Raw genomic sequence first — 23,616 nt, forward strand, 5'->3', positions numbered from 1 at the left:
CGTACAAAAATCAAGCCAAGTGGACACAAAAAACACAACTTTAGTTTGCAAAAGAACTGAACCTCTTTATTTGGACTGTCATGATCCGACGGATGTTGTACTTCAGACCATTCACACACAAAAGTGACAGTAAAAAAGTAGAATAAAGCATGTGATGCAAAAGGTTCACAAAATATTAGAAAATGTCAGGGGAAAAGTTATTTATAATTAAATATAAATTGTACATGACAAACGCGCAGTATGACCTACAGCTGGCTGCAGAATTGAACTATCATAAACCCTGGGCAACACTTGGTAGATGTCTCCATATGACAAGCTCTGTACCTCTTGGATTCCTAACACCAGGCTGAACTCATGAAATGCAGTTCCCCAACTCATTTCTTGGATCGCTGGAATGTAAACATGGAGTAAACATATTCCTTGGCCCATTGATAGTGTTTCAGTTTACTCATCACATCATTTTTATTTTTGGCTCAGATAAGCATCGTCATCCCCTGCTGTATCAGCATCATAAACACACACTTGCAAAAATCTGTATTGTACCTCTGTGTCCATTAAATGTAATAAATAGGCTGTTGACAGCAACAGAGGCTATGAAAAGGACAATCTGAGCCATTTGTGACAACACAGCTGATGAACATAGTGGACTGCTAAAAGAAAAAGTAGATTGCGTGTCATAAAGCCCGCATTTACCTCACAAACTGGAGTTCAGACTGTGGGTGCAATGCTTTTTTTTTTTTTTTTTACTAAGTCAGATCAATCCGAGAGCCTGCTCTGAAGAAATCCATGACTAAAATGCGGCCACTTTTAAAATAAATGTTTCGAGTGTTTCCATTTTAGGCACCAGATGAACAGTTTTATCAGGACATGGACAGCTAACAGTTTGAAACCACACGGCCAGAGAAAGCTGTTCTTTCTCCTCACCGCGTCATCCAGACTTTGTATAAACAGGGGAAAAAAAAAAAATCTGAGTGCTATTTGGAGTCCACAGATTTGCAGACAGAGGACTTTTTTTTTTAGACTCCACCCAGCCATCTCAAAAGCGAGAAGGCTTCAGTTCTTTTGTGTTACATAGCGAGACAATAGATTACTCATGACATCAAATATTATGAATCGGGGGATCATCCCAGAAAGATGTAAACAGTGACATTTAGGCGATATGAACACAACATTTGTTGCAAGATGACTGGTCTCTAGCTGTTGGCGACACCTGGCGCTGTCAGCCATCATGTCCTCTTATCTACAACAGTGTTGCATTAGTGTGGCAAAACATGCGATTATAGAAAAGAAGCAGAAGTCATCAATATCAAGGGAAGAGTAAAAAATACAATTGGAAAAAAGATATCTGTAAATAACCATCTTTACTAGACAGACCTCCTATGGCTCTGCTGAAATAATATACGAATGTTTTTTTTTTCTCTCCCTCTCTCTTTTCCCTGCCTTATGAAGCAACCAAAAAGTGATCCAAAAAGTCCATTAACACACAAACATGCACCTCCGGCTCTGTCACATTCAAAGACAGAGGCTGGGAAGAAAAAAAAAAAAAAAAAGACAAGTTTTCGATTCAACACTGATAACAGATGATAACGTAGGGAGCTCTGAGACTTGAAACACAGACAAACAGGAAAAAACAAAACATGGACATCATCAAGCACCTCAAAAACAAAATAAAAAATAATGATTCATCAAATCATCATGTTGGCCGTTTTTAAAGGACGAGGGCGCTCCGAGCGTTTCTTAAACGTTTTCCGAAAGCCAATCGCAAAGTTCCCCTTTCCCCCCAACAAGAGAACTGAGATCTTTTTTCATTTAGCGTTCACTGGATCGTAAATTGAAAACGCTCTGGCCTCTTCGCTTTTATCAGTTCAATATCTAACAAGCTCCTGCATGGTGAAAACCTTGCCAGCTCTTACTAAGCCGCCCCTTCGTCCCCTTTCGGGGTTTCCCTGGCACAAAATGAGATTCATCATCATTTATGATGTAGGACGTTAAAATAAAAGACAAGTTGCGGCTGGCAATAATTTTTCACACTGCTAATTTTTTTTTTCGTTTAGTTGTTCTGCTGCAACTCACTACAAATATCTTTCACAAATTAACAAACGCACAACCCTTGTCTTTGGCTTTGTAGAAGCTTAGAGGAGGACAGTTACTTTTTTTTTTACTTTATATGTCGAAGTGAAACAAAAAGAGATGCCCTAAAGCTGAAATACAAACTATTTCTCACTCCTGTTTGGTCCTCTGGTTTCCGTTTGTCCAACGAAATCTCCAACGAGGACATAAAAAAAAAGTTATAATAAAAAAAATAATAAAACAGCCTAATTTTAAAGCCCTGACTAGAGCTGCCTATAGGATTAGTAGGTTAACACCAACCTCCAGGTGAAACCTCAGAGAGTGTACCATGATGACCAATTACAGTTAGTGCCTAATATCAAAGATAAGTTAATAAAAGTGCCTCACTTGTGGCTGGAAATTTATTATTATTATTTTTCGAATCTAGAACACGGGTCAAGGGGCTGTCAGTGTGTTGTGGATAGAAAACCTTGTTCCAAGGCAGTAAGAGAAGAAGAGCAAATTCAGGGCAGAACCCCTAAAGACAGCACCAATCCACTGCTTTTTTTTTTTTTCTTTTTTTCTCCATATTGTGGTAAACTGAACCGCTGCACGACCATGTCACAGTCCTGCTGCAGGTGACATGGCACAGCCGACACAGTTCACCGTTTCTCTGTTCCACAATATAATAATCATCTGTATTCCATTTTTAATAAACTTAGTTGTATATAATAAAGTACAAAAATATTAAAGAACATATACACAGTTTTTTTGTCATATTGTAGTGACTGCGTTGCCTGGGTTTTTTTTTTTTTTTTTTTTTTTGAAGCATCACATCTGTCTTTGTGCTGAACCGAGCAGGCCTCAAATGAAGTGTCTTTTTTTTTCTTCTTCATATTGTTGATGTCCGATCAGTTCCATCTGAGAAGAAGACAAGACACAGTTAGGCAACAGCCTGCAATGAGTGTATACATACGTCTTAATTTTGTCAGGTAGGGAAACCCCAGTGATGGTGAAATTGCATCTCTTGTCCAGTAGGTGGTAGTACGTATAATGACTAGAACCCATTAAAACAGCATTTTTTTGTTTTCCATCGTAATCTTAATATTATTCCATTAATCTTGACATTAATGAATGCATTTCAGCCACAGTTATTGTATTCAAGACAGTGGATATGAAATACGCCACCTCTAGGATGTCATTTTACTTTTTCTTTTCTTTTCTAAACAGTTCCATCTATTTTCAAAGTTTTGCTAAGTTTTTTTTTAATCTTTTTTTTTTTTTTTACTTTTTAGCTTTAAACAGTTTATTCCCTATTCAGGTGCAGATATAAATAGCAAATGGTGTAAGTGACACAATCAGTTGAAATAATTCTTTATTCATCTGTAACATTATACTTCCCTTACAAGTTGAAGCCTTTTTCTCTGGTTGCCCTCACTTGCTGAGTTTCCGATGACCATACTGAGCAATTTGACATTTAGAGAATACATTTACATAATGTTAACGCTAATTAAAAAAAAAAAAAAAAAAGCTGTCATCATCATCAGCTTTATTAGACACAAATGGGTCGGTTTTTTTTATAACATTTTTTGCCACTAGAATGAGGTGTTTTTTTTTTTTTTTGTCTGTATCAAAATTGGTTTATTTCACAATACTGGAATGAAACACTTTTTTTGCATCACGAGTCACGTGATCAGCAACCAGATATTGCCACTGACACAAACAACCAAGAAGACGATGGCAGGAAGTAGCTGGAGGATGATGGCACGGTGAGTTTTTTAACAACTTCTAGCATGAACAAACTTATTTCCGTATAATTTTAACTATGCAAAACTTTGTTCTTCGGCGATTAGCAGAATATTGACAAAGTTTTGCACCAACTTGTAATGGAAATGCAAATAGTGATTAGAAGCTTTCTTCTGGCTACACAGCTGTTTTCTCCTAATTTCCCATCAAACACACCACAAGTTGGTGTTTTTTGAATGAACAAACATGTAAGGTTTCGTAGGCTGTAGCATGGATAGCTAATGTGTGGTGGAGACACTTACCCCCTAAGGCATGCTCCGTCATACTGAGGCACAGTGACTCCAGCGTGGGGTTGATCTCCAGGTCAGAACCTGGAACTTGGCATTCTTAAGAAAACGGGAAGAATCGACATTAAGATCCTATTTACTCAATCATTTGGATTTTTGTTGCTTTTTTTTCATGCCAAATTTTATAAATGTCTGACATGTTTTTCTTGCAATGTAGAAAGAGGATTAATGTGATTTTTTTTATTATTATTTTAAAAATCAGAATTAAAGCATGCTGTGGGACAGAAAATGCACCAAATAGTTCTACTTTATCAACTAATCAAAGACAGGTAAATTCTTAGCAAAGAAAACAGTTGACATCCAGGTGTCACAGCAGAAAGTTAAAGTAAGTGGAGCCGTGCATACTCACACAAATGTAAAAGAAACTAGAAAAATAACGCAGCCAATACAGTACTGCTACTAAAAATAGTATTGAGAGATTAAAAAAAATGCAGCTAAGTATGCAAGTCAAAGTATACAGATTAGAGGTGTGCCGATCGATCGGTCACCAATCATAATCGGGCCGATTTCCGTGAAAAAGTGCATGATCGGTGATCGGCGATCATTGGCTCTTGTTGCCGATACCGATCATCTCATTTCCAGCCTGCCTGTGCAGCTGGTCTCCTCTTTCCTTCACACAGACATATTAAAACTTTCGCTGTCCTAATATGAGACAGATAATCTCTGAAAAAATAATCGATCTCCTCTGCCTCCTCCCTGTTCTGCATAATTACTCCGCTCAGTCAGAAACAGCCAATCGGAGCTAGCAGTAATCAGCTGGCCGCCATGCTATCAGGAAGTTTTCATTCAGTAACTCTGGATTGTTTATTGTAATGGAACCAGTTTTTGCCTTGAATGTTAAGTTTTATACTTGAACTTCTTGGCAATGTTGAGAGGTTTTATTTTGGCTCTTTGCATTATTTAGCCTCTTCAGAGCCTTCATATGTTATCAGTCTGTTAAAGATAGTATTATTAATAGCAGTACAATTTGCACAAAGCCTGTTTTGTTTAGTTTTCTTCTTGGAAAAAGTTATTAAAAACAAGTTTTTGTCTAAATTAAGGTGAATTCATAGTTCCTTTTTCCACATAATGTAACTGGTAGGGTTTATGATAAAAAATAAATAATTATGTGATCGGTATCGGTGATCGGCCCTCATGGGTGATCGGTATCGGGAGGAAAACCCCTGATCGGCACATCTCTAATACAGATTGTTATGTTACATGATAGTGAGTTGTACGAATGAAAGCAGTCTGCTTTGTCCATTGTCTAAGCAGTAAAAGAAGTATTATTGTTTTCTAATTGTTCTATTTTGTTCAATTGAGATACGCCCTTAAATATGCGATGTCTGTCTGCAAGGCTCAAAAATGAACCAAAACATTTTGAGGCATGCAGCAAGCGTACAATGTTCACATAACTTCTGTAGCTATTAGCAAGCCATTAGGTTGCAGTCAAATTCGCCAATTTCAAATAATCTAATTAATAATTAACAGTTTTGGATGAGAAAAAAAACACACCACAAGTAACACGGTTAAAAATGTGTAGTGGAAAAATATTCTTAGTTTCAAACTAATAAAAAAAACGGTTTATATATATATATATATATATATATATATATATATATATAAAAAATATATATAAAAAGGAATAACTATAGCTTGTGGGTAAGTGTATGAGCATAATGAACATATGCTGATGTGCGCCACCTTGCTGCTGGAACATGAGCATGGTTTGTGGAGATGTGTGGACAGGAAGCGAGTGGGTCCGCTGCACAGAGCTGCGACTCTGACTTGGCATGCTGTTGCTGCCCCCAGGGTTGGCAAACCACAAGTTCTGTGGAGGAAGACAAAACCGTGTCACATCAATCTGATTCAGATTTTTGGAAATGGTTTGCTAATCATTCAGATATATGCAATAATAATAATAATAATAATAAAATCTGATTCAAAAAAGGGACAACAAAGGAAAACCAATGTGTGTAATAAAGCTTTTAAAAACATGAATTCGGTTCCAATTACAAGCTACATCTAATGTCATCCACTTAAACTTCATCCCAGTTATCAACATTTTCGCATTTATGAGTGCTTTAACCTTTCACATACAGCAGGTACAGCACCTACCAGGATTTTGGACAACTTTTGAATTTTTCCCTATTTTTTCCACAATAAAACATCTTTAATGTATTTTATTGAGACACCGTTTCACTCACCACCATAATGAAGCACATAATTGGAAGGAAATGTATGCATGTTATGCAAATCAAAATACAAAATGTATTTTTAACATAAGACCTGCAGTGAAGTTGAGGAAATGGCAAATGTAAGAAGATTTTCTTACATTTACCAAATTTAATTTCTTGGAAAATGTATTTCAAACAATATTCTCTCTTCCCTTCAACCTTACAATTATATAGTACTATTACTCAATCACATAAAATACCAAATCTATGGATATCACTTGACAAAATGTAAAAAAGATTAGTATACTGAAATACTTTTTAGGTTACATACAGGTTTCAACAAGTCAAATTTAAGACCTTTCTACTGCCAGCTCAAATGAAATTTAAGACCGAAAAAAAGTCTTAATATAGGTTAGAGGACCCTGGCGAAAGAAGTGATCCAGTGGTAAAAACAAACATCGTCCAACCAACTTGTTCTATATTTGCTCTTACCCAGGAGAGATGCATAAAAAAGCTTGTTAGCTAGCAAAGGTATATTAGTAGCTAGTTAGCGACCGCGCCTCGTCACAGAACGCAACCATGATGTTGGCATGTGACTCAAACTTTTGCCTGACAGAAAAGTCCCACAACAATAAAATTTAAGACCTGTCACTAGCGTATTTAAGACTTATTAACTTCGATAAGTTGAAGACAACATTGAAAGTAACATTTAAGGCCAACTTACATTTTTAGAAATGAATTTAAGGCATTTTAAGACTTTCATTTTACATACAAAAATTTAAGACTTTTTACAGATGAGTGGACACCTCACTTTTAGCTTAAGATCACTCTATGGTAGGCAGGAGCCATTTTTTATTCCCTGGAGGTAATACTGACTTGTCTACCCTGTCCTGCCAACGCAGGATTGGTGAGTGTGTGGCGTGGAGATGCTCCGCCGATCCCGCCAGGAAGACACATGCGCCCAGCTGGGAGTCCACGAGGGGTCATTGGGAACTGCCTCTGGCCCCGTCGGCTTACACCCCCACTCACAGAGCCTGCTGTGGGCAGGGAGTTTGACCCATAGTTCCAGCTGAAACAGCACAGGTAGAAAACAGAAGTTATATGGAGGAAACGGGAGGATGAATTCAGTGAGGTTACATTAAGTTATTCTGACGAAAACAGTGGTTAGGAGAAAGATCAAAGGTAAAAGAAAGCAGGAAGCCTCACCCTTTCTGTCGGTACGCCGACATGTCCGGCATAGCTTTCCGAGGGAACAGGCGCAGCAGCTTGAGGACCTGCTGCTTCCAGGTGACCAGCCTTTTCTTGTGAGTTTCTGAAAAAGCCTAACACCAAAAAAAAAAAAAAAAAAACTCTAAAAACGTAGTTTCTGATAACTGATACAGCTTGCATGCAACATACTGACCAAGAACAAAAAACAGAAGCTACTTCTCACCTCATGTGCTAGACACTTCTCAATAAGTTGAAGGTAACAGCTGATGTTTTCTTCATCTGGCCTTGAAACCAGCAGCTGGGTGCACACTGAAATGGCCAAACAATATTTCATGTTACCATACATGTTAAGGAGTTGAGGGAGATAGAGAAAAGGTCATAACTTTTGGATTTACAACTGACAATAAATATTCTATTAGCAAAGTGTAAGAATCTTGCACATTTCATCAAGTGGGATTTCATGTAAAAGACCGACAAAGCAGAACGTAACTGTTTAGTAGAAGAAAAATGCTTTACGGCCTACAACAAGTTTTTACACATTAATAGTAGTTTGGTGTGGACTTGTATTGCTCTCCTATTACACTAATAGTATTGTATCAAATATTAAAAGTCCAATTCGAGAGGGTCAAAATTATATGTGAACTACAACATCATTAACATTTGCTAAGTATTTTCGTACACCCAGAGCTCCAGTGGAGAAAGGTTTGGAGTAAAGCATATACACAAGTTAGACTGGCCCACTCAAAGTCCAGACCAATTGAAAGTCTGACTTAAGATTTAAATAATGCTGTTCATAACTTATCCAAATCAAATCTGTATGATTGGATCCAAATCTGACCTACTGGACTTATCTTTAGTTTCTAGAGGTGCAAATCTGGTAGATCAATGCCAACATAAACATTTTAGTTTCTTTCTTTTTTTTATTTTTTTACAAAAAATTGTGTACATTTTTTTCCCCATTTCCAACTTTGTGTTGCTATATCACATAAAATCCCAATGAAATGCACTGAAGATTGTCATTGTAACACAATGTAGAAAAGTTTTGTTTTGGGAGCATAAATTATTTCACATAATACAACTTGACCTATGAAAAAAAAAATTATCTTTGGTTCACATGGTCTGCAATGAAAAACTTGATGTCAGTTAAGTAACTGCTTTGAGATTTCATAGGAGATTTTTCTTGTATTTTTCGGGGTTTCTTTGCTCCAGCAGTGCAACTGTTAAATTTCTCATTGGTTTGACATTCTACTCAAGTTAAAAAACATCACCTTCTAAAAGACAAATCTGTCACCTTTCTTTATGAACCTAATTTAACTCCAATCAGCCACAATCAGAAGCTGAGAGGTTAATGTTACCTTTTCCCATGACACGAGTGAACTGTCCTGCTATGTCCCCATCTGAGATGGGCGTGACCGACGAGTCTCCGTCGCAGGGGGGTGGATTGTGGGACTGCAAGTCCTCGGACGTCGCTTCTTTGTCCGCTCCTGTTTTTGTGCCGTCTGTTGAGGAAGTGGAGGTGTCCGAGACGGGTTGTGCTGCGCTGGGCGGACTGTAGGCCTTAATGGGTGTGATGATGATCTGCTGAAGCTCCTGGAGGGCGTTGCGCAGGTTTCCCCCTTCCAAAATATCCTGACAGGACACGAGGGCATCAATATCAAAAAATGTGGAAGTGTACACTCTGTTTTTAGATGTTTGATGTCTTTTTCGTAGCTACAGAGGAAGCTGAAATATTCACCTTCTCCAAAGACTTGAGTATACTCTGTCTGTCTCGCAGCTTCTGGATACTCAACGCAATCTTGTGTCGCGCTCCTTTCGTGACGTTCTGATCAAGACAAGACAAACAGTAGACTGGTGTGAGAAGTCGTGTCTTTCAAGGCACACTGAGCAATTTATACAGTCACTAAATAACAAACCTAATCACCGTCTGTTTCAAGGAAGGCGAGGGGAGGGGAAAAATATCCGACCATTTCCTACAATGTGTGACTGGCTCAATATAACTGCAGAGTTCATTGTTTAATTTCACGCCTCATTGAGAGCTTACGCATGACCAGGTTTGAAGACTGTACAGAAATCACAGTCGGCGAGCAGTGAAGATGACAGAACAAATGGAAACACCTGAGATTCTAGATGTTGCTCCGTGAGGATCATCATCTCCTCGTAGGTCATCTGTGAGAATAGGGATGCATATTTATGAAGACGAAGGCTCTTCAACCATGCAGGAACATCTGCAAAGAGGACGCACAAAGATAAAAAAAAATTAGCACCGTCAGTCAGATGATTAAAAAAAAAATCAACCTTTTAACACTTGGCGAAGGGTGCATTCACACCCTTGGTCCGCTAGTTTGGTCCAGACCAAAAGCGGCCTTTGTTTGTCTTTTTAGTTTACTGCGGTTTGGGCTGTTATTACAACTGTAGTACAATTTTGAAAGTTACAAGTTTTTTTTTGTTTTTTTTTCTGTTTTAAGAGCTGTGCCACATAAAGTAACATTCTGCAGCTTTCCTTTACTGATACAGTGGTAGCTGTGTAGTAATTTCGGTTCCAATAGAAAATAAATTATTTAGAAAACTCTCAGTTTATGTATCAAAGGAAGGCCCTACACTTTAATATGATGGCTACTGAATTCAAGAAGGTTCATGCAACAAAAATTGTAGGTTTTCCTTTTTTTTGATGCATTTAGATGTTTCACCAATTTACCTGCCAATCAAAATGAAGTGTCTTGGGCCAAGTACAGTATTTATAGGAAGATTTACATATTTGATCATATTTTCCTTTACAACCCAGTCCATTTTTGAATTCTTGTAAATTTACTGGTGAAAAATGTATGCACAATAGTCAAAAGAGTTTATAGCTTTTTGAAGTGGCAGCACATAGTGACGTTTTATAGCACAATCAAGGTGTTAGAAAAATACCATGTATATGAAGTAGAGATGTGCCGATCAGGTTTCTTCCTGCCGATTCCAATCAACCATGAGGGCCGATCACGGCTGATCACCGATACAGATCACATAATTATTATTTTTTTAATCATAAGCACTACCGGTTACAGTATGTGGAAAAGGGAACCATGAATTCATCTTAATTTAGACAAAAACTTGTTTTTAATAACTTTTCCAAGAAAAAAACAAAACAGGCATTGTGCAAATTGTACTGCTATTGATAATACTATCTTTAACAGACTGAAAACATATGAAGGCTCTGAAGAGGTTAAATAATGCAAAGAGTCAAAATAAAACCTCTCAACATTGCCAAAGAATTCAAGTATAAAACTTAACATTCAAAGGCAAAAACAGGTTCCATCACAATAAACAATTCTGAGTTACTGAATGAAAACTTCCTGATAGCATGGCGGCTAGCTGGTTACTGCTAGCTCTGATTGGCTGTTTCTGACTGAGCGGAGTAATTATGCAGAACAGGGAGGAGGCAGAGGAGATCGATTATTTTTTCAGAGATTATCTGTCTCATGTTTGGACAGCGAAAGTTTTAATATGTCTGTAAAATTAATTTTTATAAGTTAGATGCTGCAGCTTTAAGCAGAGATTCAGTGCGAGAGTCACTACCAGGTGGAGCAGAAGCGAAGCTCCGTCTGTGAAATATTACTATCTGTAGCGTAGCAGCGGTTCAACAGCGAGAGCAGAACCAGCGTCTTACATCGCAGCTCGAAGACTTAAATAATTTTGCGGGTTATTTGTTTAGCTTTCTGACCGTCATGCTAATCCGGGTGTTTGTTTGTAGCTGTGCGCTGCTTTACCTGCTGTCTGATCCTCCATATGTCTTTTTTACTGCAATGAGCCTCGATGTAGCCAAACTCCGTCAAGTATGTCATTGCTTTTATGCCATATTAGATTCGTCGTGTTGATGCATTTTGACTTGCTTCAATTTTCCGCCGCAACACCCAAACTTCCCCATTCACTCAGTGCGTTATAGTTCCACATGCTTATAGGATTTGTTGTTGCGCGTTTGCGCCGTGTGAAGGAAAGAGGAGACCAGCTGCACAGGCAGGCTGCGAAATGAGATGCAGGTGATGATTGGCTTGTGTGATCAGCAACAAGAGACCGTGATCGGCGATCACCGATCATACACTTTTTCACGGAAATCGGCCGATTATGATCGGTGGCCGATCGATCGGCACACCTCTAATATGAAGCATAATTTAAAATGACTTCATAATTTAACCCATTAAATTGTCTCTTTAAAAACACCTGGTCTTTCTGAAACTCCACTTGCAGGAAGTCATCACGACATGGCTCCTCTATTAACCCTTTAACAACATTTTTACCAGCGTTGCACTGAGACCTAGCTTGTATAATGACATTAGATGCACAGTTCCACCAGGTGTTTGCTAGTTGCTGCTGACTAGTCTGAAGGAACTGAGTGGGGGGAGTGATGTGGGAGGGCTGGTCTGTGAGGTGGAAGCTGGAAAGCTTGGGAACTGCAGCTACGAGGAGGAGCTGCGTCTTGAAGGCAGAACTAGCTTCACCCAGGTGTTTTGCACACCTGATTGGTTGCTACGGGAGATTAAAGAATTTCTTAAACATGCATAAAAGAAACAAGGCAACACTCCAGGAATGTTTTTGATGAGGGAATAACATTATAACATAATTCTCAAATCAGATCAAAGAGGTTGGGGCTGAAGAGCCATGGGTTGCAGAAAGAATCACAAATCTAATTTTTGCTCAATGTCTAAATAGCAATAAAGACAAAACGAATGAACACAACAAAGTACACAAATCTTGAAAGCACAGTCAACAGTAAGGTTGTACTATAGTGTACAATATGATGAATGTGACCAGAGCCAAACGAGAGCCATTTCTGACCTTTCATGCCGCTGCCGTCCTCCAGGAAAGTGTTGCGCGCAGAGCCCTGCTCTTCTGTCTGCTCGCTGCCTGAAGACGCTATGCTGCTCTGAGGTGAAAGCGGTGCGTGGTCTGTGGAGATGAAGTTCTGTCGCCCCCCCGCGTCATCCTGGCTGCTCCACTCTGAGCCATAGGTCTGGGGATTGGAAGGGATGACCTGCATGGGCTTCTTCAGAGGGCTTGGCTGCATGTGTCCGACTAGACCTGGAAAAGCAATTTAAAAAACAACATAATTTTAACACTCGTAGCCATCCCTATAACAAAAGCAGTATTCTAGCACCGGGCTTCTTTTCCATGCCATGGCCCCCCACAGAGAATTAACCGCTGGCCAGAGACCCACTTTGGAAACCCACATGCTACAAAAGATGCAAAGAAACATCAACTTTTAGAAAGTTTTTGATCAACTGTTCAAGAAATGATGATATTCATTTTGCATACATGCTGCATCAACCTTTGATTTTAGATGGTCATGAGTTCTGTTGCAGGAAATATTATCAGATATTATGACTGTTACCAAAAAAATAACATTTTTTAACACAATCTTTTCTTGTGATTATAAGAAAGTAAGTAATATTTTATATAAAATGACAAAATTTTATTTGACCAGACCAAAAAAATATTTTTTCTTGCAGCAGTTCTTTGGGTCTTTTTCTTTGCCAGAAAATAATAAATGCTTGAAAAACAGAAAACAAAAATTATGATAAAAGATTTTAAAAATTATGGGTTTCAGTTTTTTTTTTTATTCCTGCATATTTCTTCTCATGACTCCAAACTTTCTGAGGCCCCCCATGACGCCCCCTGGCGATCAACACTGTTCTAGCACATTTGACTCAAATCAAAAGCTTACCACCCATACCTGTGTTATTGCCGTTGCCACTGATCGGTGAGGACAGCCCGCCTTGGAACGGCATGTGTCCGTTCTGGCCCGCGGGAGACGTGCTGGACGACGGGGACTTGTCCGGCCACGCGTTGCCGGGGTCGAGGGCCTCGGCCGAGCCGGGCCATTCGTCCGAGCCCTGGCGCGGGTGGTAAGGGCTGGGTGGCGCCCTGGATGCATAGCCGCTGGAAAGATGCTCCTCCAGGTGGTTTAGCCACGAGGCGAGCGAGGTGCGATCATCCAGGGTGGTGGCGGGGTGGATGAGTGCATAGGAGAGCAGCTGCCGGCTTTCCTCCACGAATAGGCTGCTCTCAATGGTGTGAGTCAACACTTTCTGCAGCAGCTTCATGTATTCACATTTGGCCTCGCAATTACGTGGTTGAAGCAGAGGCAAGTGGGACAGCAGCAGGGACACCACCTTTTCTTTCGGCTCCTGATGCCACTGACTGACGGTTGCTGATTAATACAAGAAAGGAAAAAAAAAAGCTAAATTAATGAATGTTTTCCTACTTTGTAAACCAGTTTCATTATTATACCAGTTACTTAAAGATAGCAAAACATAGGATGTCACTTACTGATTACTGAGTTAATCTGCAGTCGACTGATCTTAACAATCAACTAACAATTAATTGATTATTAAAAAACCGAGTTTTCTCTTGTATTAAGAGGGATGACAGTCTTTCCATAGCATAAAGGGATGAAAAAATTTTAAAGGTTATTTCTTGCTCTGGTGGCCTGTATTTGAGTGTGGTCAGACAGGGAAGCAGGTAATGAGAGGGGGAAGACATGCGTCAACAGCTGGGACTCAACCAGCGTCGGCGCGTGGAGGACTGAGGCTCCTGTAGGCGCCGGGCACTTTACCTTTGCATCATGGCTGCACCCAACATAATTACATTTTTACAATATTTTGGGTCAGTTGTATTAAACAGATTGAATAAACAGAAATATAATATAATATCTATTAAAAATAACAGATATTATTTATTTTAATAGAACCCCTTAAAGCATTGCTTACCAGAAAAATAAAAGATGAAAAACAATAAAATATATTGCACATTTAATTCCCCATGAACAGAGCATTCATGAATGTGAAAATTTCACTCCATAAAGCACTTTAACCGACAACAGCTCTCAAACTCAACCGTACTTATTTTTCTGTTATGCCCTTCGCTTTTCTGTCACATCATCCCAACCTTCATAGCACATCAGTATTTTTTGGTTCAGAAGCTCCGTCATGCAGCTCGGCTGAATACGCTCTATGAAGGGCAAACTTAAGGAATTTTTCAGGTGCTTGTAAAGCTAAGTATTCAAAACAGAACTGCATAAAATAAATATTACATGTTACACCAGACTCTGTTTGGTTGCTCTCTTTCCTGTTCAAAATCAGCCCTGCCATCTTTCCTCCCGGATCAGCTGGCTCTGTTAAAAATAAGTTGTGCGGCCTTCTGTTGGATGGCGGCCAAACTACAACACTTAGAGAAGGTCAAACTGAACACCTTAAATGTCCGATTGGAACTAATTTTAACCTAATAAACCAGTAAATCAATAATTAGTTGGTAAGATGATTAATTGTTCAAACCCTTAAGTCAAACGGTAAATCTGGGTTACCTGCACTGTTGGCCTCAGCTTCAAGGATGTGGATCTCAGTGCAGTCTGCCAGCCAGTGTTCCAGGCAGATGTGGAGAAAGCGAGCCTGCGTGCGGGACACCCTCTTCAGGAGCGACAAGAGCGCCACCGTCTGTTCGCACTCATTCCAGCCTTTGAACCAATCTGTGAGGATACCTACCTGATCCCGGAACATCATGGCGTGGGGAGAGTGGGAATGTGTGGGCGGGGATCTGAGGGGGGGTGTTAAGTTAGAGACGGGATGAGCCCTTCCCCGCACAGCGGGGGTCGGAGGGTCGTCGTTTCAACAGTCCAGGGTTCCCCTCAGGTCGGACCGAGGGGGACCCCTCACATGGTTCAGGTGCTGGAGGAGCTGCAGACACGAATGCTGTCTGGGATTTTTCTTTTCTTTTTGTTTTTTTAAGATGTCTCAATGGTCACTGTGCGTCAGCCGTAGCAGGTAATGGCTCACGACGGAGGAGCTGTGTTACTTCACGTCATCTGTGCCCTATTTAGATCAACAAAATAAAGTTAAAACAATTCTCAAAATTGTTTGTATGTAAGAATACAATTTTTAAAACAATTTAAAAAATAAATACCAGTGTTAAACCACTGGTATTTATTTTTGTGTTTGAGGTTATTTTCACATACAGCACCACAAACCTGGGATTTTATGATAGGCCGACACTAAGTTTCATATAGCCGCTAGCTGGAAGGAAACGATGCATCATTTTTAAAACTTTTGCAATTTAAAAAACAAAAAAAATCTGGAAAAGGTGATGGACATTTGTATTAAACCCTATATTCAAATCACTAGGGCTGAAATGATTAATCGTGATGAATAGATTACTTAAATAATCGTCAACTAATTTAATAATCAAGTAATGGTTAACTGGAGTATACAAACTCAAAAGAAAAAGGATAATTGCTAAAGGAACAACACACTCAGTGGGAATTAAGCAAAACTGCAAAAAAATATTTATTTTGCATTTACGATTAAAAAAAACTATATGCTCTACCTTAACTGGCACAGTTTTAGCTTCATCCAGTTCAAATCGTGTTAAATAAATCTCCAGTTTCGCAATTTCCAATTTTTGCGATCCAATTAATAACTGGTTAATTCAAAAATAGTCAACAGATTGAATCTACACTGTACAGCAGAAAGGGAGGCGCTTTTCACATGTTGAAGTCGGAAGTATTTTTAAAGCTGCAGATACATCCTTTGTTGCAAATGTTCAAGCATACACTAAAGGAATGATATGCCATTGTATTTTATGCAATAAAATGTTAAAATTAATTAGACTATTTGCATCTATTAATGTATTTTTACTATTGTACGAAAAGGCTTAAGTGGTTAAATGAAAAAGCTGCATCTATATTTTTTAACCAATTAATCGATTAATCACCTGAATAGATAGAATAATTGATTACTAAAATAACCGGTAGCCCTCCAAATCACCCAACATAAAACCCAGTGCAACCAACTGTCTATATAGTAAAAGTCACCAAGTTAATAAATGGAGTTTACCTTATCTTAGTATAAATACAGTATCTTAGGATAACAAGTTTAACAAATATTAGTCAGCAAAATCACTAAAACTAACAAATGGAACAGTTTAAAACATTATTAGGTTGATACATCATAAATCTGGAGCATCTTTTGGAGCACTGCTTAACATGTGGCGGGAAGCTAAAACTTCACAATACTGTGAATACACCATATCCACCACTAAGGGTGGTGGTGGCAGCATTATGCTGTTTTGGGTGCTTGTGCTTGACAGGAAAGCTGGTCAAAGTGGAATGGAAAAATATTTGGAGTCAAATACAGGACTGGGTGGAGGTTTGTAATCCTAAACAAACTACCAGAAATGTTATAGAATGGTTTATATGAAAGCATATTTATGTGTTAGAATGGCCTAGTAAAAGCCCAACCTGAAATCCAATTGAGAATCTGATCCGGAGATAAAATAAAATAAAATAAAATACAAAAGCTATTTATCAACCCAATCTGACTTAACTTCAGCTATTTAAGGCAAAAAAATGTCTTGGTGGTTCCAAAGTGGGCTGAATTTTTTTTTTTTTTACTAAGTTCTATACCAATGCATGTTTTATTTTTTTCAGATTGCTTTTTGTAAAAGCATTCATGTTCACAGTTATGCGCTGCTTTGTGTTGCTCAACAAATAAAACACATTGACGTTTGTGGTTGGGACATGATGCTAAAAAATTTATGTGGTATCAATGCAATTTCTAGGAATAGCAGGTTCTTCCACCTATGAAAATGCATAAGTTATGAATAAGGAAGTTCAAAACGTTCACCGAGAGAAAATTTGAGAAGACAATTATGAAATAATATGAATGCAAAGCCAGTGACGAATCGAACATAAATAAAAGCTTTCAAGAGTTCAGTAATCAAAAAGTTGCTTCCCAAGTATGTCTGAATAAACACATGTTCTAACAAGAAGAAACGTATGTAAAAGAAAACCAATAAATCAACTATTCCTTGGGCGAGTATTATACTCTGTATTAGTTAACAGCGAAAGAAAAAAGTATTACTCCAAAGTATACTGTTATAAAACGAGAAACAAAGTTTGTCTCTCTATGATATAATTATAATACAAATGGTCTGATCAAGAGAAAATTGTTCTCTTGATCAGGTCACATCTAAACAGCAAAGGGAATGTGAGATTTAAATACATGTCAAAAGAGCTAACTCCCATCACGGCAAATGGTAGCTCTCTTAGCATTATAAAAGAAAAACTAAGCTCTGTATCATATGTCGATTGTAATTTGGAAGTAGTGGGTGTGTGAATCGTGATTTTAACAGTGACAATTAAAGCAAAACCTGTCCTCAAACAGTTGAGCATATTTAATAGTGGTAAACTGGAGTTAGCCTAGTCGGCCTAGTCTCTGGTGAGGGATTCGGGATTTGTATTGTTTTGCGTTGACGCTGCTGCTACACCTTTTCTCCGTTGGTACTTAAATAATTTGCGACGAAAGCGGTCCAACTAAAGGTAATTTCTCTTGAGATAAGGCAAAGGCTAAATAACAACACAAATAACCATAAGCTGTTATTTACAATACATGGAATTTGAAAATTTGTTTACCTTTCTCAGATGTGCCTGGTTAGCGAGCTAGGCTAAAGTGCTAATCCACAGCTAGCTCGACAGAAGAGTAGGAATAGTTCTGCTAACGGCTGCAGTTACGTTAGCTTAGTTGGCAGAAACGCTTGTTTTCATCCCCACGCATAATAACCCTTAAGAATTGTCATTGGCGGTGGCGAGAAACTGTTGTCTTAAATACAACATTTTTGAATAAGCGTATATACAAAAATGCTAGTTGGGATACAGAAAATAAGGAGTGTACGCCTGGAGAAATCCTCTTCGATTTTGAGTTGACGTAAGACGTGGGCACAGTGTCATACGTTTTCACGTACGTAAGATGGTTTTCCGCCCACTGTTCCAGACCTTTCAAAAGCTTCCATTGACGGGTGAATAGTTTGTAGGTTATCAAAAAAAAAAAAAAAAAAACCTTACAAAAGTCATATAGCCTCCGTAGGCTTATGGTGGTCACACTCATTCCCGTAGGAGATTTATTTATTTATTTATTTATTTATTTTTGTAAATTTGTCTGTAAATGGAACACAAGTATGTGGTCTGGCCATGTACTTTTTTTTAAGTAGAGGTGGGTAGAGGAGTAAAGTACCCAAAAACCACACTCGAGTAAGAGTAACACTACTTCAACGTTTTTTACTCAAAGTTAAAGGTAGCCGTCCAAGAAATCACTCAAATGACAGTCAAAATAAGCATTTCGCAAAATGGTTGAGAAATTAATCAGAGGGTAAATTTAATATTTAAAAATGTAATCACACAGACAAACATATTAGGTTATAAAATCACAAAATTAATATGAATGAATAACATAATTGTGAAATTCAATACATTCAAGCAGAGGACAAAATGTTCAATAATATTTTTAATGTAAAAATTATGAAACTAATAGAGTGTGATATATGTAGAAAAGGACAAACTAGTTCCAGTTTACAATACAATAAAATAGCAAAGCTTGTGTACAAACAAAAAGTCTCAATTTTAACATAAAGTGTGTGTCTGTGTCTAGTGTTTTTTTTTTTTTTTTGTAAATAAGTTAAAACACATTTGTACTTCATATATTAAAGTTACCTGTGGTGGGTAGAGAGTATCCAGAAATTTTACTCAATTAGTAGTGATACTTCATGATAATGTTACTCAAGTAAAAATGTAGGGTAGTAATACTCCTAAAACTTACATGCATGTTTTGTAAAATAAACATGTTTTCACCACAATGTGTAATTGCTGATGTGAGGAGCTGCCATTTTGGATCTCAAAGCTGGCGTTCAAAATGTTCTCCGACTTTCCGAGTGAGATGTCCGACTTTGTTCCAATTGATTTTTCCAACTATAAATGAAATGCAGCACCAGCTGCAAAAAATGTAGCTCAGGGGTGCCCAAGTCCAGTCCTCGAGAGCTACCATCCTGCAACTTTCAGATGCATCCCTGCTTCAACACACCTGAATCAAATGAATGGCTCGTTATCAGGCCTCTGTAGAGCTGATCCCGGTCTGTTGGAGTAAGGATACTTCTAAAACTTGCAGCTCTCGAGGACTGGACTTGGGCACCCCTGATGTAGCTCAACAAATATGGGTTGATATGGGATATCAACCCATATTTAAAATGATGGGTTGATATCTATTTCACCCAAATCCCAAATGCAGATCTTGTCATTGCTCACAAAATTTACACGCTGGGTTGACATGGAGTACCTCAGAGATTAGTACTCGACCCCTTCCTGTTTTCAGTTTACATACATCAGGTTGGCCGATTCGTTCGGAACACATACATTTCCACATTTCCGCAGCCACATACATCTGTGTGAAATTTGGAAGTGAAAGTAAGTAGGTGGCAATGACATGCAAGACAAAAGCCCTGGAAATCCTGAAAATAATCTGGTTTCTTTCTGTGTTCAGTGACAAAGAACACGATTTTTGCAGCTGTGCTTGTGCAATACTATGACTGATGTTATGTCAGTAAAAAGAGGAAAGAGTCGTGCTGCAGACTCGAGTTGCATATCTGCCCTCCCCTCGTCAACAGAAGGAGGATCTGCTGACAATCTGACAGAAGCTGTTTGTTGCAAGCAGTTTCAGTAAGGCAGTGTCACACAGGACAGGATCCTTTCAAGATGGTAGGTGGAGTCAATGCAATGGCTTTTAGAGTTTAGATATGCAGCTTAGTTTCACTGGACTTCATGAAATTTTACCCATAAGATTTGAAAAATGTAGATACATCGATTTAACTTTAGTACCAATGCAAAAGTCGACCATTCGCCTCTCATCTTCAAACAGGAAACTAGATTCTCGCTCGTGCAGAATGACACTTCCTGCTCTTAGCATGTCAGAATGATCAAATTTGCTATGAAAGTTTAACTCATCTATGTAAGGCGCTATTTTGGCTTTTTTTTTTTTTGATTAGGTCATAGTTCGAGTACTTTATTTGACAGATATATTCTTGCAACCTGTTTGCAGTCAAGCTCTCTGGTCGTGTGCGAGGTGGAAGAAAGTCTGAGAGAAAAACTGAAAAAGTTCAGATTTCGAAAAGAAACCAACAATGCAGCCATGCTCAGTAAGTACTGCAAGAACTGTATTCTGGTGAAAAATATTCAATTTCTTTTTTTTCCAAATGTAATGCAATCAATACTTTAGTTCTTCAACAGTAATAAAGAAGGTTTCTTTTATTTCAGTTAAAATAGATATGGCGAAACAGCTCGTTATCCTTGAGGAGGAGTTTGAGGTAAGTTAGCCATCTCGTGTATGGAAGTTATATTGTTTTGGAGCAATCGAGCCAATTTCCTGTCCTGAATTAAGGTGATGCAACAGAAGCCTTCAAAGAATTAGAGATCAGCATCAAAAATAAATCATCAAAATACCAGTCAAAAAAACATGTCAAAATCCGCTAAGAATTAGTATAGAAGGGTTTGATTGGTGTTATTTCTATTTTCCGACATGGCCTTTTTAATAACATGCAAATAAAACCTGATACTCCTTCTACATTTGCATTTATTTATTCTGCTTTGAAGTAGCTTACATCCTTCACTGTCTTCCAGGATATCTCACTGGACGACCTGAGAAATGAGCTTCCCGAGCGCCAACCCAGATATCCTAAGAGAGTCAACAGTTTCGTAGAGAGCTGGGAGTTTTGCTAACGCTGACATAGAGAGAAACAGCAATGATCATCAAAAAGGGATAGAAATTAATGTACATTTTCCCCAGACTTTTGCAAAACCTGCGCAGGTCGTGAGAGTAGACGCTCACTCCATCACAAAGGTTCACTTTGTGGTTTGTGACCGGATTATTCTCAAAGTTTTTACCATTCAAACTGAAAGGTCTGTGCAGTTTTAAAAAGATAGGCGATTCTCCTTGACAACAGCTTACATACATTGTCTACAGCTACAAATACACCCATGGGGATGGGAGAGTGTCTTATCCCCTCTGTTTCATTTTCTCAAGCCCAATGGGTAAGTATTTACAGCTTCCTGAAACATAACGTTTTTGCCAGGGGTGTCCAAAGCGTGGCCTGGGGGCCATTTGTGGCCATTTGATTGAATTTGGTTGCACCCTCTCCCAACTGTCATTCAATAATCATACAAATTTGACTCATCCAGTGCAAGTACTTGATGTTTAGTATTTGTAAACATTTTCTTGAAATGGAAAATTTTAAGTACAACTCAACGTTGTTGCCTTCATATAACCAAGCTTTATAGGACCACGTTTATCCAGAGACTTTTATCGAAAAGCTGACTTTGCTGCACCCAAATTAGCTTTCATCTGATATACTAAACTTGGCTAAACAGAAAATATTTTGAAAGGAAGTGACCCAAATGTTGCTCAATTTGCTTAATTTGCTCAATCGAGCCAAAAAACAAATTTCTACAAAATTCATTCTTATTTTTTGGATCTAGAAATAATAATATTCCTTTACTACAAAAAAGGACAACTTTATTTGCCTGACCTTTGTTTGTTTTTTGTTGTTGTTGTTTCTTGTGGCCTGTGAGTACTTTTGACTCAGCAATTTCAGCCCATGTGGCCAAAAATTTTGGACACCCCAGGTTTACTAATTCCTCTGGAAATATTACTTGCATTACTGAGTTGTGAATATTATTAAAACTATTGTTATGATCAATTTTTTAGAAAACATGGAAGCTATTGAATAAAGGGCAAGAAAGTTAATTGATAGGAAAACACAAAATGTATTATCAGATATTCAAATTTGCTTGAAGATGTGAAACAAATAAATGTTCCAAAAAAAGAAAAACTGACTAAAATCTGTAAGGCAGGAAATTCATTTTTTTCTCTCTCTCTCAGCACTGTATGTTAATTTGACCCTCATTTTATGCAGGGTGTAAGCCAGAGCAGCAGATGATGTATGCAGGCAGCAAGAATCGACTGGTCCAAATCGCAGAACTCACAAAGGTATTTCTGATTGATGAGTAAAATGGCTGACACTGAAAAAACATTCACTGGCAGAAATTAGCCAGGCCTTCATGTTATGTAAAAGTTTAACAACGATTAAGTAAAAGTTTAAAATACTGTTGTTCTTTCTATTATTTGGATTTTGTTTGTTTAGCTAACAGCATCTCTTTTACTCTGAAAGATCTTTGAAACCAGGAATGCCGACGACCTGACGGAAGAATGGCTCAAGAACCAGCTGGCATTTTTTCGCTGAAACTGCTTCTTCTGCAACTTTCAAACCAGATTTTCATTCCCTAAGCAAGATCCTGAATTTGACTTCCTGTTTTGTTTGTTGTGACAGTAAAACATTCACTTACAGCAACAGAGTTTTGGTTTCTAAGTCATTTTAGATGCGTTGCCTGTTTTTCCTTAATATTGTAACATAGGATTTACCTTAAAATTTAAGCAGGTCATAGATACATTTTTCCACTGAAGTTGATGTTTTTCAATTCTGTAAGTGTAAGCTAAACATCAAACAGCTGTTCTTTGTACGTTTTAGCCCTGATTTCAAGCCAAACCATGTTAAATATATTCATACGTTTATATGAATATAAAAATGTATGTTAAATATATATCTCAAATATATATTTAACACCAATTCTTATGTAATTGGTGTTACGTAAGAATGTTTAGTAATGACTCGATCAGAACTGCAACACATAAAACGAATGAAAGTAATTTGAAGTATTCCTCTAAAATAAAATGTAAAAAAGTTAAAGGAAGAAGCAAAGAAAGAACAAATAAAATTTAAGCTTTTCCTTTAACTGAGACATTTGGTAACTGTACATTATTCGATTGATTTCATTTTGTAAAGTGCTATGCAATGACATTTGTTGAGAATTGGAACTACATAAAGTGAGCTGGTTCTGGTCTATTCTGCATCCCCAGAACCAGAACCAAACAGCGAAGCAGCATTCTGCTTCTATGAACCTCAAATCTGGAACAAGCTTCTAGAAAACTGCAAAACAGCTGAAACACTGAGTTTGAACTATAATGAACGAATCATTGACCAACATGGTGTGTATTAATGATTCTGATGATGGCACTTAACAAAATGTAACATCTGTTATTGGTTTTCAAAACTGCTGACTATGTGATGTAAGATTTTTTTTTTGTTTTCGTGTTGCTGGAATGTGCTTTACAAAATAAACTTGTTTGACTCAAATAAATTATTCAATTTCAATTATTGATAATCTTATAAAATGTTGCATCTGAGTTTCCGTGCAGCTCAAA

The 23,616-nt window shown here is 38.0% G+C and overlaps 2 protein-coding genes across 2 annotated transcripts; one reads left to right on the top strand and one right to left on the bottom strand.

The window, feature by feature from the left end:
• Positions 1 to 39: 39 nt before the first annotated feature.
• samd4b (sterile alpha motif domain containing 4B) lies at positions 40 to 18,362 on the bottom strand. The gene is made up of 13 exons (XM_015003288.2): positions 17,949 to 18,362; positions 14,847 to 15,351; positions 13,218 to 13,694; positions 12,323 to 12,565; positions 9,623 to 9,732; positions 9,243 to 9,329; positions 8,863 to 9,136; positions 7,731 to 7,816; positions 7,505 to 7,620; positions 7,175 to 7,367; positions 5,826 to 5,952; positions 4,098 to 4,181; positions 40 to 2,970 (listed from the first exon to the last, which is right to left on the bottom strand). The coding sequence occupies exons 2-13, from the start codon at positions 15,040 to 15,042 to the stop codon at positions 2,942 to 2,944; spliced, it is 2,022 nt and encodes a 673-aa protein (XP_014858774.2). The 5' UTR covers positions 15,043 to 15,351; positions 17,949 to 18,362; the 3' UTR covers positions 40 to 2,941.
• A 1,554-nt stretch (positions 18,363 to 19,916) lies between these two features.
• gmfg (glia maturation factor, gamma) lies at positions 19,917 to 23,552 on the top strand. The gene is made up of 7 exons (XM_015003293.2): positions 19,917 to 20,060; positions 20,401 to 20,497; positions 20,616 to 20,665; positions 20,979 to 21,028; positions 21,307 to 21,389; positions 22,271 to 22,344; positions 22,526 to 23,552. The coding sequence occupies exons 1-7, from the start codon at positions 20,058 to 20,060 to the stop codon at positions 22,595 to 22,597; spliced, it is 429 nt and encodes a 142-aa protein (XP_014858779.1). The 5' UTR covers positions 19,917 to 20,057; the 3' UTR covers positions 22,598 to 23,552.
• The last annotated feature ends 64 nt before the right edge of the window (positions 23,553 to 23,616 follow it).

The sequence above is a fragment of the Poecilia mexicana genome, unplaced genomic scaffold (assembly GCF_051168715.1).
Source record: "Poecilia mexicana isolate PSO_F unplaced genomic scaffold, ASM5116871v1 scaffold_13, whole genome shotgun sequence".
Lineage (NCBI taxonomy): Eukaryota > Metazoa > Chordata > Actinopteri > Cyprinodontiformes > Poeciliidae > Poecilia > Poecilia mexicana.